At 51.9% G+C, this 15770-nt stretch overlaps 1 protein-coding gene across 1 annotated transcript in view; it reads left to right on the forward strand.

Annotated features, from left to right (window-relative positions):
• PTK2B (protein tyrosine kinase 2 beta) overlaps positions 1-15770 on the forward strand; it is a 54629-nt gene that overhangs the window by 32634 nt on the left and 6225 nt on the right. The window contains exons 17-25 of the mRNA XM_086875379.1: positions 1352-1452; positions 1542-1657; positions 2566-2666; positions 2766-2855; positions 6210-6414; positions 8685-8793; positions 8890-8955; positions 10491-10619; positions 13824-13970. Of these exons, the coding sequence (XP_086731505.1) occupies positions 1352-1452; positions 1542-1657; positions 2566-2666; positions 2766-2855; positions 6210-6414; positions 8685-8793; positions 8890-8955; positions 10491-10619; positions 13824-13970 (1064 nt within the window). The remainder of the gene's footprint in view (positions 1-1351; positions 1453-1541; positions 1658-2565; positions 2667-2765; positions 2856-6209; positions 6415-8684; positions 8794-8889; positions 8956-10490; positions 10620-13823; positions 13971-15770) is intronic.

Here is a 15770-nt window from a genome sequence, read left to right on the forward strand (position 1 = left end):
TGTTTTTTGGGATCCCAAGTTTCCTCCTGGTGTTTTTCGGGATCCCGAGGGTCCTGTGGGTGTTTTTTTGGGATAAGATCCTGCTCAGTGCTCGGAGCGGGGGGTGACACAACCTTGTCCCGGCATCTCCCGGTGGCTTTTTGGGAACAAGGGGCCTTTGGAATTCAGGATGGAGGAAAAGGGATCGGATCCAGGCCCGGAAACCCGGGACAGGATCCCAATCCCACCCCCCGGATCCCGGGACGGGATTATTGGATGGGAACCTGCTGGAACCCCTGGATGTGGATCCCGATCCCTAAAATCCCAACAACCCCCAACAACCCCTTTGGGAACAACCCCAAAACAACTCCTCCACCCCCTGCCCCGGGTCGGGATTCATCCCGGAATCCCGGGAATCCCGATGGTCACAGCTGGGAATCCCGGGAATCCCGATGATCCCAGCTGGGAATCCTGATGGTCCCAGCTGGGAATCCCGGGAATCCCGATGATCCCAGCTGGGAATCCCGATGATCCCAGCTGGGAATCCCGGGAATCCCGATGGTCCCAGCTGGGAATCCCGATGGTCCCAGCTGGGAATCCCGGGAATCCCGATGATCCCAGCTGGGAATCCCGGGAATCCCGATGATCCCAGCTGGGAATCCCGGGAATCCCGATGGTCCCAGCTGGGCATCCCGGGAATCCCGATGATCCCAGCTGGGAATCCCGGGAATCCCGATGGTCCCAGCTGGGAATCCCGGGAATCCCGATGATCCCAGCTGGGAATCCCGGGAATCCCGATGATCCCAGCTGGGAACCCCGGGAATCCCGATGATCCCAGCTGGGAATCCCGGGAATCCCGATGGTCCCAGCTGGGAATCCCGGGAATCCCGATGATCCCAGCTGGGAATCCCGGGAATCCCGATGGTCCCAGCTGGGAATCCCGGGAATCCCGATGGTCCCAGCTGGGAATCCCGATGATCCCAGCTGGGAATCCCGGGAATCCCGATGGTCCCAGCTGGGAATCCCGGGAATCCCGATGATCCCAGTTGGGAATCCCAGGAATCCCGATGATCCCAGCTGGGAATCCCGGGAATCCCGATGGTCCCAGCTGGGAATCCCGGGAATCCCGATGATCCCAGCTGGGAATCCCGGGAATCCCGATGGTCCCAGCTGGGAATCCCGATGATCCCAGCTGGGAATCCCGGGAATCCCGATGGTCCCAGCTGGGAATCCCGGGAATCCCGATGGTCCCAGCTGGGAATCCCGATGATCCCAGCTGGGAATCCCGGGAATCCCGATGGTCCCAGCTGGGAATCCCGGGAATCCCGGGAATCCCGATGATCCCAGCTGGGAACCCCACCTTCCCCCGCAGTGCTGATGAAGAAGCTGGACCACCCCCACATCGTCAAACTCATCGGCATCACCGAGGACGAGCCCACCTGGATCGTCATGGAGCTCTATCCCTACGGAGAGGTGCGACCCCCCTTTCCCGCCTCTCCCGGCGGCCTTTCCTGGAGTTCCCTCGGGAATTCCGGGGGCTGATCCGGGCGGGAATGCCGCAGCTGGGGCAGTTCCTGGAGCGTCGTCGGGCGGAGCTGGCGGTGCCCAGGCTGGTGCTGTACGCGCTGCAGGTGGGGAAGGCCCTGGCCTACCTGGAGGCGCTCAGCTGCGTCCATCGGTGAGGGAAGCGGGATTCGGGATGGGGGAATTCCGGGATGGGATGATAATTCCGGGATGGGATGATAATTCCGGGATGGGATGATAATTCTGGGATGGGATAATTCCGGGATGGGATAATAATTCCGGGATGGGAGGGACGGAGGAGGTGGGCTCAGGGAAGGGTGGGGGTGGGGGGGTGGGAATTAATTGGGAATTGGGGATGGGGGATGGGGAGGGAGAATTGATGGGAAGGTGCGTTGGTTATTGGGGGGGGGGGTTCTTCGTCTTATCCCGTTGTCCCATGATCCCGTTATCCCATTATTCCATGCTCCCGTTATCCCATTATTCCATTATCCCATATATCCCATTATCCCATTATCCCATATTCCATTATCCCATATCCCATTATCCCATATCCCATTATCCCATATATCCCATTATCCCATTATCCCATTATCCCATTATCCCATATCCCATTATCCCATTATCCCATATCCCATTATCCCATATATCCCATTATCCCATCCCAATCCCATCCCATTATATCCCATTATCCCATCCCAATCCCATCCCATTATCCCATATCCCATTATCCCATGATCCCATTATCCATTATCCCATAATCCCATTATCCCATCCCAATCCCATCCCATTATCCCATATCCCATTATCCCATGATCCTATTATCCATTATCCCATGATCCCATTATCCCATCACCGTTATCCCATTATCCCATTATCCCATTATCCCATCACTGTTATCCCATGATCCCATGATCCCATCACCGTTATCCCATTATCCCATTATCCCGTTTTCCCCCAATCCCATGATCCCCTCTCCCCCTATCCCCTACCCCCCCCCCCCCGCTCTCCCAATCCCCGGAATTCCCGTTATAATTCCCGTTATAATTCCCGTTATTCCGGCAGGGACATCGCCGTGCGGAACGTCCTGGTGGCCTCCCCGGAATGCGTCAAGCTGGGAGACTTCGGCCTCTCCCGCTACATCGAGGATGAGGAGTACTACAAAGGTGGGATCCAGTGGGATCCGGTGGGGTCGGGGCTCCCGGGGATCCCTACGCAGCCGGGGGAAGATCCCCGGGATCTGGAGCATTCCCGGATCCTTCCAGCTTCCGTCAGCCGCCTTCCCATCAAGTGGATGGCGCCGGAATCCATCAACTTCCGACGCTTCACCACCGCCAGCGACGTCTGGATGTTCGGTGCGTGCTGGGATCCCGGGGTGGGGCGGGATCCGGGATCGGGAGCATTCCCACGGGCCGGGATCCGGGATCGGGAGCATTCCCACGGGCTGGGATCCGGGATCCGGGATCGGGAGCATTCCCACGGGCCGGGATCCGGGATTGGGAGCATTCCCACAGGCCGGGATCCGGGATCAGGAGCATTCCCACGGGCCAGGATCCGGGATCGGGAGCATTCCCACGGGCCGGGATCCGGGATCGGGAGCATTCCCACGGGCCGGGATCTGGGATTGATCCGATTCCCACGGGCCGGGATCCGGGATCAGGAGCATTCCCACAGGCTGGGATCTGGGATTGATCTGATTCCCGTGGGGTGGGATCTGGGATTGATCCCATGGACCGGGATCCGGGATTGATCTGATTTATGTGGGCCGGGATCCGGGATCGGGAGCATTCCTGTGGGCTGAGATCCAGGATTGATCCAATTCCCATGGACCGGGATCTGGGATTGATCCAATTCCCATGGGCCGGGATCTGGGATTGATCCAATTCCCATGGACCGGGATCCAGGATTGATCCGATTCCCGTGGGCCGGGATCCGGGATCGGGAGCATTCCCACGGGCCGGGATCCGGGATTGATCCGATTCCCGTGGGGCGGGATCTGGGATTGATCCGATTCCCGTGGGCCGGGATCTGGGATCGGGAGCATTCCTGTGGGCCAGGATCCGGGATTGATCCAATTCCCATGGGCCGGGATCTGGGATTGATCCGATTCCCGTGGGCCGGGATCTGGGATTGATCTGATTCCCGTGGGCCGGGATCCGGGATTGGGAGCATTCCCGTGGGGCGGGATCCGGGATTGATCCGATTCCCGTGGGGCGGGATCTGGGATTGATCCGATTCCCATGGCCCGGATCGGGATCCCGGGATTCAGAATGGGATCCTGGAATTCATCCCTTTCCCATGGCTCCCATGGAAAATCGATCCCGGGATTGATCCCTTTCCCGTGGGGTGGGATTGGGATCCCGGGATCGATCCCTTTCCCGTGGGGTGGGATCGGGATCCTGGGATCGATCCCTTTCCCTGGGGTGGGATCGGGATCCCGGGATCGATCCCTTTCCCGTGGGGTGGGATCGGGATCCCGGGATCGATCCCTTTTCCCTGGGGTGGGATTGGGATCCCGGGATCGATCCCTTTTCCCTGGGGTGGGATCAGGATCCTGGGATCGATCCCTTTCCCGTGGGGTGGGATCGGGATCCCGGGATCGATCCCTTTTCCCTGGGGTGGGATCAGGATCCCGGGATCGATCCCTTTCCCACACCATCCACAAGGACAAATCCCGCTCCGGAATTCCGGATTATCCCAATGTTTTTTTTCCCTGGGATAATCCATCCTTGGGAAGGGCTCCCATCCCCCCACCACCAGGCCCTTCCTCCTCCTCATCCAGGGATTTCCTGGAATTTTTGGGATGAATTCCACTCTCCCCACTCCAAACATCCCTAAAAACTCCAAACATCCCAAAAAACCCAAATCCCTTAAAACCCCATCCCTAAAAATCCCCAATCCCTAAAAACCCCATCCCTAAAAATCCCCAATCCATAAAACTCCAATCCCAAAAAACACCATCCCTAAAAACCTCATTCCTAAAATCCCCATCCCTAAAATCCCCATCCCTAAAATCCCAATCCCTAAAAATCCCAATCCCTAAAAATCCCAATCCCTAAAAACCCCAATCCCTAAAAATCCCCAATCCATAAAACTCCAATCCCAAAAAACCCCATCCCTAAAAATCCCCAATCCATAAAACTCCAATCCCTAAAAACCCCATCCCTAAAAATCCCCAATCCATAAAACTCCAATCCCTAAAAACCCCATCCCTAAAAATCCCCAATCCATAAAACTCCAATCCCTAAAAACCCCATCCCTAAAAATCCCCAATCCATAAAACTCCAATCCCTAAAAACCCCATCCCTAAAAATCCCCAATCCATAAAACTCCAATCCCTAAAAACCCCATCCCTAAAAATCCCCAATCCATAAAACTCCAATCCCAAAAAACCCCATCCCTAAAAATCCCCAATCCATAAAACTCCAATCCCTAAAAACCCCAATCCCTAAAAACCCCATCCCTAAAAACCCCAATCCCTAAAAACCCCATCCCTAAAAATCCCCAGTCCATAAAACTCCAATCCCAAAAAACACCATCCCTAAAAACCTCATTCCTAAAATCCCCATCCCTAAAAACCCCAATCCCTAAAATCCCCATCCCTAAAAATCCCAATCCCTAAAAACCCAAATCCCTAAAATCCCCATCCCTAAAAAACCGCCCCCCCCGGACTCAACAACACCCAAACACCCATGGGAAGGCCCCGATTCCCCGGAATCCCCCGGAATTCACAGGAATTCCCCGGAATTCCCTGTAATTTCCCCAGAATTCCCCAGAATTCCCTGGAATTTTCCCAGAATTCCCTGGAATTTTCCCAGAATTTCCAGGAATTTTCCCAAAATTCCCCAGAATCCCCCAGAATTCACCAAAATTTCCCAGAATTCCCTGGAATTTTCCCAGAATTTTCAGGAATTTTCCTGAAATTCCCCAGAATCCCCCAGAATTCCCCCAAATTCCCTGGAATTCCCTGGAATTTTCCCAGAATTCCCCAGAATTTTCCCAGAATTCCCTGTAATTTTCCCAGAACTCCCTGTAATTTTCCCAAAATTCCCCAGAATTTCCCAAAATTCCCCGGAATTTCCCCAGAATTCCCCCAGAATTCCCTGGAATTTCCCCAGAATTCCCTGTAATTTTCCCAGAATTTCCCAGAATTTCCCGGAATTTTCCCAAAATTCCCCGGAATCCCCCAGAATTCACCAAAATTCACCGGAATTCCCCGGAATTTTCCCAGAATTTCCAGGAATTTTCCCGAAATTCCCCGGAATCCCCCAGAATTCACCGAAATTCACTGGAATTCCCTGGAGTTTTCCCAGAATTCCCCGGAATTTTCCCAGAATTTCCAGGAATTTTCCCAAAATTCCCCGGAATCCCCCAGAATTCACCGAAATTCACTGGAATTCCCTGGAGTTTTCCCAGAATTTCCCAGAATTTCCAGGATTTTTCCCAAAATTCCCTGGAATTCCCCAGAATTCCCCCAAAATTCCCCAGAATTTTCCCAGAATTCCCCCAAAATTCCCCGGAATTCCCCCAAAATTCCCCAGAATTCCCCCAAAATTCCCCAGAATTTTCCCAGAATTCCCCCAAAATTCCCCGGAATTCCCCCAAAATTCCCCAGAATTCCCCCAAAATTCCCCAGAATTTTCCCGGAATTCCCCCGGAATTCCCGCGGAATTCCCGTCTCTCTGATCTCCCTCGGCCGCCCCCCGCAGCCGTGTGCGTGTGGGAGATCCTGAGTTTCGGGAAGCAGCCGTTCTTCTGGCTGGAAAACCGGGATGTGATCGGAGTCCTGGAAAAGGGGGACCGGCTCCCCAAGCCCGAGCGCTGCCCGCCCCCGCTCTACGCGCTCCTGACGCGCTGCTGGGACTACGATCCCGGGGAACGGCCCAGGTTCCAGGAGCTGGTCTGCAGCCTCAGGTGAGAGACCGGAATTCCATGGAAAAGCGGGAATGTGGGGGGAAAAACCGGGAAAATCTTTGGATTGGGGTTTTTTTTAATGGAAAATTTGGGTTCTGAGCCGTTTCCGGGAAGCGAAACGTTCCCATTCCAAAGGGTCTCCACAGCTCCTCCAAGTCCAAATTCCAGGAGCTGCTCTGCAGCCTCAGGTGAGACCGGAATTCCATGGGAAAGTGGGAATGTGGGAGGAAAATCCGGGAAAAGATTCAGATTGGGTGTTTTTTTATGGAAAATACGGGTTCTGAACCATTTCCGGGAAGCAAAACATTCCCATTCCAAAGGGCTCCTCTGAGCCCAAATTCCAGGAGCTGGTCTGCAGCCTCAGGTGAGACCGGAATTCCATGGAAAAGTGGGAATGTGGAGGGAAATCCGGGAAAATCTTTGGATTGGGGTTTTTTTTATGGAAAATTCGGGTTCTGAACCATTTCCGGGAAGCGAAACGTTCCCATTCCAAAGGGCTCCTCCGAGCCCAAATTCCAGGAGCTGCTCTGCAGCCTCAGGTGAGACCAGAATTCCGCTGGATCCATGGAAAGGCGGGAATGTGGATGGGAAATCCGGGAAAAGATTCGGATCGGGGGTTTTTTATGGAAAATTTTGGGTTCTGAACTGTTTCCTGGGAAGAGAAACGTTCCCATTCCAAAGGGCTCCTCTGAGCCCAAATTCCAGGAGCTGCTCTGCAGCCTCAGGTGAGACCAGAATTCCGCTGGATCCATGGAAAGGCGGGAATGTGGATGGGAAATCCGGGAAAAGATTCGGATCGGGGGTTTTTTATGGAAAATTTTGGGTTCTGAACTGTTTCCTGGGAAGAGAAACGTTCCCATTCCAAAGGGCTCCTCTGAGCCCAAATTCCAGGAGCTGGTCTGCAGCCTCAGGTGAGACCGGAATTCCATGGAAAGGCGGGAATGTGGGGGGAAAATTCCGGGAAAATCTTTGGATTGGGGTTTTTTTTATGGAAAATTCGGGTTCTGAGCATTTCCTGGGAAGGGAAACTTTCCCATTTCAAAGGATTTCCACAGCTCCTCCGAGCCCAAATTCCAGGAGCTGCTCTGCAGCCTCAGGTGAGACCAGAATTCCGCTGGATCCATGGAAAGGCGGGAATGTGGGGGGGAAAATCCGGGAAAATCTTTGGATTGGGTTTTTTTAATGGAAAATTCGGGTTCTGAGCCTTTCCTGGGAAGGGAAACGTTCCCATTCCAAAGGGTCTCCACGGCTCCTCCGAGCCCAAATTCCAGGAGCTGCTCTGCAGCCTCAGGTGAGACCGGAATTCCGCTGGATCCATGGAAAGGCGGGAATGTGGATGAAAAATCCGGGAAAAGATTCGGATTGTGGTTTTTTTTTATGGAAAAATTTGGGTTCTGAGTCCTGGGAAGGGAAACGTTCCCATTCCAAAAGAATCCTCCGAGCCCAAATTCCAGGAGCCGCTCTGCAGCCTCAGGTGAGACCGGAATTCCGCTGGATCCATGGAAAGGCGGGAATGTGGGGGGGAAATCTGGGAAAAGATTCGGATCGGGGGTTTTTATGGAAAAATTTGGGCTTGGAGGAGCATTGGAGACACTTTGGAGATCCTTTCCCAAGAAATTCTGGGAATTCTGGACAGGAGGGGTTGGGAATGGGGATGAAAAATCCAGGAAAATATTCGGATCGGGGTTTTTTTATGGAAAATTTGGGCTTGGAGAAGCATCAGAGATCCTTTCCCAGGAAATTCTGGGAATTCTGGACAGGAGGTGGTGGGAATGTGGATGAAAAATCCAGGAAAAGCTTTGGATTGGGTTTTTTTTTATGGAAAATTCGGGTTCTGAGACTTTCCCGGGAAGCGAAACGTTCCCATTCCAAAGGGTCCCTCCAAGGCTGGGAATTCTGGACAGGAGGAGTTGGGAATGGGGACGAAAAATCCAGGAAAATATTCAGATCAGGGGTTTTTATGGAAAATTTGGGCTTGGAGGAGCATCAGAGATCCTTTCCCAGGAAATTCTGGGAATTCTGGACAGGAGGGGTTGGGAATGTGGATGAAAAATCCGGGAAAATCCTCGGATTGGGAGTTTTTATGGAAAACTTTGGGCTCGGAGGAGCATGGGAGACCCTTTGGAATGGGAAGGGGACGGAAGAATCCCCGGGAATTCCCCTCCCGCAATTCACCCGGGAATTCTCTGCCCCTCCCACCCCCTGGGTGCTTTCCCGGTGAAAATTCGGGATGCGAGGCGGGAATTCCCGGGATTCTCCCCTTTCCGCAGCGACATTTACCTGATGGAGAAGGAGCTGGCCCAGGAGCAGGAGAGGAACAACCGGCACCGCGCTCCCAAAATCCTGGAGCCGCCGACATTCCAGGAGCCGCCTCCCAAGGTCGGGATTTGGGGCTCCCCTGGGATTCCCGGCCGGGAATTCCCGGATGGGATCCGGAGGAATTCCCGGGGTTTTTTTTCCCCGCTTTTCCCGCAGCCCAGCAGGCCCCTGTACAAGCCGCCATCCCAGAATAATCTCCTGGCTCCCAAGCTGCAGTTCCAGGTGAGGCTCCGGAGAAATTTGGGAATTCCCCACGGGAATTTGGGCTGGGAAAATCTGGGAATGTGGTGGATTTTGGGATGGGCTCCGCGTCACCGCTCCGGGGTTCGATCCCTCCGGGAATCCCGGAGTCCTTGAGGCTGGAAAAGCTCTTGGAGGCCTTGGGGTCCCAGGCATTCCCAAAAAACCCGCGTGGATCTGAATCCATCCAGGAACGGGGGATCCATCCGCGGATTTTCCATGCGGGAATTATTCCCGATAAACCCCGGAGCAGCCGGAACGGAGCTCGAGTTCCCATCCCTCGTTTTCCCGGGAAGCAAATCCCGAAACCTGGCTCCGCGGGGAATTCCAGAGGGGAATTCCAGAGGGAATTCCAGAGGGGAATTTCTCCAGGCTGAGCTTTCCCAGCTCCCTCCACCACTCCCGATTTTTCAGGATGAGCTCCACAGGGGAATTCCAGAGGGAATTCCAGAGGGGAATTCCAGAGGGAATTTCTCCAGGCTGAGCTTTCCCAGCTCCCTCCACCACTCCCGATTTTTTAGGATGAGCTCTACAGGGGAATTCCAGAGGTGAATTCCAGAGGGGAATTCCAGAGGGAATTTCTCCAGGCTGAGCTTTCCCAGCTCCCTCCACCACTCCCGATTTTTCAGGATGAGCTCCACAGGGGAATTCCACAGGGGATTCCAGAGGGAATTCCACAGGGAATTTCTCCAGGGAATTTTTCCAGGCTGAGCTTTCCCAGCTCCCTCCACCACTCACGATTTTTCAGGATGAGCTCCACAGGGAATTCCAGAGGGAATTCCAGAGGGAATTCCACAGGGAATTTCTCCAGGGAATTTCTCCAGGCTGAGCTTTCCCAGCTCCCTCCACCACTCCCGATTTTTTGGGATGAGCTCCACAGGGGAATTCCAGAGGGAATTCCAGAGGGAATTTCTCCAGGCTGAGCTTTCCCAGCTCCCTCCACCACTCCCGATTTTTTGGGAAGAGCTCCACAGGGAATTCCAGAGGTGAATTCCAGAGGGGAATTCCAGAGGGGAATTTCTCCAGGCTGAGCTTTCCCGGCTCACTCCACCACTCCCGATTTTTTGGGATGAGCTCCACAGGGGAATTCCAGAGGGAATTCCAGAGGGGAATTCCACAGGGAATTTCTCCAGGCTGAGCTTTCCCAGCTCCCTCCACAATTCCTGATTTTTTGGGATGAGTTCCACAGGGAATTCCAGAGGTGAATTCCAGAGGGGAATTCCAGAGGGAATTTCTCCAGGCTGAGCTTTCCCGGCTCCCTCCACCACTCCCGATTTTTCGGGATGAGCTCCAGAGGGGAATTCCACAGGGGATTTCTCCAGGCTGAGCTTTCCCAGCTCGATTTTTCGGGATGAGCTCTCGGGAAGAACCAAACATTCCAAGTCCACCACGAACCCAACCCCGGCGCCATTCCCGCTTTTCCCGCTTTTCCCCGCTCCGCGCTAAATTCCCGGTTTTTTCCCCCCTCCCCGTGGGCTCCTCTCGCCGCCGCTCCCGCGCAATTCCCGAATTCCCAGGTTCCGGAGGGGCTCTGCGCCAGCTCTCCCACCCTCGCCAGTCCCGCCGAGTACCAGACTCCGGCAAATTCCCGGCGCTCTCCTCCTCCTCCCGGCCGCCACAGCGCCTTCAAGCGCCGCAGCGTGAGGGTAAGCCCGGAATTCCCGCCGGGATCCCGCATGGAATTCCCAATCCTCCCGCCCCACTCCGGATCCGCTTCCCGCCGGGATCCCGCATGGAATTCCCAATCCTCCGTCCCCCTCCGCTTCCCGCCGCCGCTTCCCGCCGCCGCTTCCCGCTCGGATCCGTGAGAAATCCCGTTCCCGACGGATAAATCGATCTTTGGGACGTTCTCCTTCTTGTAATTCCGGAATTTTGGAATGTAATTCCAAGGAATTTTGGGCAGAAATTCCCGAAAGGGTGTGGTGATTTTTCCCAAATCTTCATCTTTGGGTCTTCATCCCAAAAATTCCTGCTGGGAGTTGGGATGCTCCGAGGTGTCGCTCCGGGAATGCCGATCCCGTCGGGATGAGTCGCTTTCCCGCCGTGTCGGAATGCGGCTGCCTCTCCTTCCTGGAAATCCCGTTTCCCTCCTTTTCCCTCTTTTTCCCTCGTTTTTCCCGCCTTTTTTTTCCTGGATTTTCTCCCATTTCCCCCCTTTTCCATCTCCTTTTCCCACTTTTCCCCTTTCTCCCCTTTTTTCCCTCTTTTCCCCCTTTTTTTCCCTTTTTTCTCCTTTATCCCAAATTTTCCCCCTTTTCCCCCGTTTTTCTCCTCTAACCCCATTTCCAATTTTTCCCTTTTTCCCCATTCTTTTCCCATTCTTTCCCACTTTTCCCTATTTTTCCCCATTCCTTTCCCATTCCTTCCCCATTTTTCCCATTATTTTCCCATTCTTTCCCCTTTTTTTTACCTCATTTTTCCCATTCTTTCCCATTTTCTCCCATTCTTTTCCCACTTTTCCCCATTTTTTCTCACTTTCCCCATTCTTTCCCCATTCTTTCCCCATTCTTTTCCCACTTTTCCCATTCTTTTCCACATTTTTTCCCATTCTTTCTCCATTTTTCCCCCTTTTCCCCATACTTTCCCAATTTTTTTTCCAATTCTTTCCCCATTCTTTTCCCACTTTTTCCCAATTCTATTCCCATTTTCCCACTCTTTCCCATTTTTTCCTCATTCTTTCCCCATTCCTTCCCAATTCTTTTCCCATTCTTTCCCCCCTTCTTTCCCCATTCTTTTCCACATTTTTCCCCCTTTTTCCCCATTCTTTCCCCATTCTTTCCCCACTCTTTTCCCCATCCTTTCCCCATTCCTTCCCAATTCTTTTCCCATCTTTCCCCACTCTTTTCCCACTTTTCCCATTCTTTCCCCGTTTTTTCCCCACTTTCCCCCCGTTCCTTCCCAATTCTATTCCCGTTTTCCCACTTTCTCCCATTCTTTCCCCATTTTTCCCATTCTCTCCCCATTCCTTTCCCATTCTTTCCCCATTCTTTCCTCATTCCTTCCCCATTCTTTTCTCCCCTTTCCCCCATTCTTTTCCACATTTTTTCCTCATTTTTTTCCCATTCTTTTCATATTCTTTCCCTCATTTTTCCCCCTTTTTCCCCATTCTTTTCCCACTTTCCTCCCCATTCTTTTCCCCATTCTTTCCCCCCACTTCCAATTCTTTCCCCATTCTTTTCCCACTTTTCCCCATTTTTTCCCACTTTTCCCATTCTTTCCCCCTCTCTTTCCCCATTTTTCCCCATTCTTTTCCCATTCCTTCCCAATTCTTTCCCCATTCTTTTCCCACTTTCCCCAATTCTTTTCCCATTCTTTTCCCACTTTCCCCAATTCTTTTCCCCATTCTTTTCCCACTTTTCCCCGTTCTTTTCCCATTTCCCACTTTTTCCCCATTCTTTTCCCATTTCTTTCTCCATTCTTTTCCCCATTTTTTTCCCTTTCCCCATTATTTCCCCACTTTTCCCATTCTTTCCCCATTCTTGCCCCATTCTTTCCCTGTTTTTCCCCACTTTTTCCCTATTCTTTCCCAGTTCTTTCCCCATTTTCCCATTCTTTCTCCATTCTTTTCCCATTCTTTTCCCCCCTTTCCCCATTCTTTTCCCACTTTACCCAATTCTTTTCCCCATTCTTTTCCCACTTTTCCCCATTCTTTTCCCATTTTCCACTTTTCCCCCATTCTTTCCCCATTCTTTTCCCACTTTTCCCTTTTTTTTTTCCCCATTCCTTTCCCATTCTTTCCCCTTTTTTTTCCCATCATTTTCCCACTCTTTCCCCATTTTTTCCCACTTTTTTCCCACTTTTTTCCCATTCTTTCCCCCACTCTTTTCCCCATTTTTTCCCCATTCTTTTCCCACTTTTCCCATTCTTTCCCCATTTTTCCCATTCTCTCTGCATTCCTTTCCCCCATTCTTTCCCCATTTTTTCCCACTTTTCCCTATTTTTTCCCCATTCCTTTCCCATTCTTTCCCCTTTTTTTTCCCATCATTTTCCCACTCTTTCCCCATTTTTTCCCCACTCTTTTCCCCATTTTCTCTCCATTCTTTTCCCACTTTTCCCATTCTTTCTCCATTTTTCCCATTCTCTCTGCCTTCCTTTCCCCCATTCTTTCCCCATTTTTTCCCACTTTTCCCTATTTTTTCCCCATTCCTTTCCCATTCTTTCCCCTTTTATTTCCTATCATTTTCCCACTCTTTCCCCATTTTTTCCCACTTTTTTCCCACTTTTTTCCCATTCTTTCCCCATTTTTCCCATTCTCTCTGCATTCCTTTCCCCCATTCTTTCCCCATTTTTTCCCACTTTTCCCTATTTTTTCCCCATTCCTTTCCCATTCTTTCCCCCTTTTTTTTCCCATCATTTTCCCACTCTTTCCCCATTTTTTCCCACTTTTTTCCCACTTTTTTCCCACTCTTTCCCCCACTCTTTTCCCCATTTTTTCCCCATTCTTTTCCCACTTTTCCCATTCTTTCTCCATTTTTCCCAATCTCTCTGCATTCCTTTCCCCCATTCTTTCCCCATTTTTTCCCACTTTTCCCTATTTTTTCCCCATTCTTTTCCCATTCTTTCCCCTTTTTTTTCCCATCATTTTCCCACTCTTTCCCCACTTTTTCCCACTTTTTTCCCATTTTTTCCCATTCTTTCCCCCACTCTTTTCCCCATTTTTTCCCCATTCCTACCCCAATTTCCCCCACTTTTCCCCCATTATTTCCCCACTTTTCCCCCATTCTTTCCCCATTCCTTCCCCCCATTTTTTCCCCATTTTTCCCCATTCTTTCCCCGTTCTTTCCCCCTCCCTTTCCCCCCTTTCCCCCGGTTGTTTCCCGTCCCTGACCCGCTCCCCGCCGCCCTTGCAGGAGGAGGATTTCCAGCGGCCGCGGAGCCGGGAGGAGGCGCAGGAGCTGCTGGAGCTGGAGCGGCTGCGGGTGGAGCGCGCCATGGAGCGCCAGCAGCGCCAGATGCTGGAGGACGAGCGCTGGCTGCGACAGGAGGTCCAGAGCCTGGTGGGTCATTCCCAAAAATCCCAAAACCTTTGGAATCGCCCCGCCCTGGGAAAAGATTCCCATCCCCGGGGGATTGGTTCCCACCCGAGGGGTGGTTACGGATTTTATTTGGATTTTTTGGGAATTCCAGCCCAGCCCCCCTCACAAATTGATTCCCAAATTCCTCACCCTTTTTCCCAGGGAATTCCCTCCATTCCTGGCTGTCTGGGGTTGGATCCAGCCCCATCCTGACTTTCCTGTCCGGGAAGGGATTTCGGGATTCGGGGGCTTCGCTGGGAATTGGGGACTCCAGGAAGGGTCTCCCTTCCTTTTTCCATCCCTGAATTCCATAATAATCCCCCGGGATAGATCCTGAATGTCCTCAATCCCAGAATCCCAAAATTATTTGGATGGGATCCCTGGATCTTCAGTCCAATCCCAATCCCATCCCAATCAAAATCCCACCATCCCAGGGTGATCCGGCTTTTCCTTGGGGATTGATCCCAGGGATTCTCTGGGAATTCCTTCCCAAGCTCCCAGCTCCCCTTTCCCAGTGGGAAGCCATTCCCTGGCTCCTGGCCCTGCGGCCCTTTCCCAAATCCCAGCTCTCCCGCAGCCCCTGGAGCCTCGGGAAGCGGCTCCCAGCATTCCCGGGATCCCTTTTCCCGATCCGGCTGCACATTCCCGGCTCTCCCAGACCGGGATTGGATCCAGCCCCATCCCGACTCCTCCTGGAGAAGGAATTTCGGGATCCAGGGGCTTCACTGGGAATTCCCAACTCCGGGCAGGGTCTCCCTTCCCTTTTCCATCCCTGAATTCCATAAAAATCCCCCGGGATGGATCCTGAGTGTCCTCGATCCCAGAATCCCGGGATGGTTTGGGATGGGATCCATGGACTTCCCATCCCATCCCATCCCAATCCCGATCCCAGGCTGCTCCAGCTTTTCCTTGGACTCTCCCGGGGATCCAGAGGCAGCCGCGAGTTCCCTGGGAATTCCATCCCGGCTTTCCACCCGGAGGTGGAAGAACCATTCCTGCCTTTTCCATCCCACTTTTCCATGGAAAAACGGCTCCTCCCGCAGCCCAGCCTTTCCCACCCCCACCAAACCCTGAGCAGCTCCGTGATCCAAAGGAACGTTTGGAATTCTGGGGCCTTTTAAAACATTTTTGGGGATTTTTTTTCGTATTTTGGGATTTTCAGGAAGCAAATTTGGGGTTCCTGGGGTGGAATTCCCCTTCCCATCCCACATTCCCGGATTTCGGGCTGCTCCTTTCCTGGGAAATGTTCTGTGGCTCTACCGGAAATCGGGAAAATCCATTTTTTCATCATTTTTCCTCATTTTTCCCTCATTTTTTTTCCTCAGTTTTTCCTCAGTTTTCCCTCAGTTTTCCCTCATTATTTACTCATTTTTCCTTCATTTTTTCCTCATTTTTTCATCATTTTTTCCTCATTTTTCCTCATTTTTTCCTCAGGTTTTTCCTCATTTTTCCCTCATTTTTTCCCTCATTTTTTTCCTCATATTTCCTTCACTTTTCCCTCATTTTTCCCTCATTTTTTCCTCATTTTTTCCTTATTTTTCCCTCATTTTTTCCTTATTTTTCCCTATTTTTCCCCTCATTTTTTCCTCATGTTTCCTCTTTTTTCCATATTTTTTTCTTATATTTCCTTCATTTTTCCCTCATTTTTTCCTCATTTTTTTCCTCATTTTTCCCTCATTTTTCATTATTTTTCCTTCATTTTTCCCACATATTTCCTTCATTTTTCTCTCATCTTTTCCTAATTTTTTCCTCATTTTTCCTCATTTTTTCCTTGTTTTTTCC

This window comes from Cyanistes caeruleus, chromosome 2 (assembly GCF_971803275.1).
Source record: "Cyanistes caeruleus chromosome 2, bCyaCae1.hap1.1, whole genome shotgun sequence".
Lineage (NCBI taxonomy): Eukaryota > Metazoa > Chordata > Aves > Passeriformes > Paridae > Cyanistes > Cyanistes caeruleus.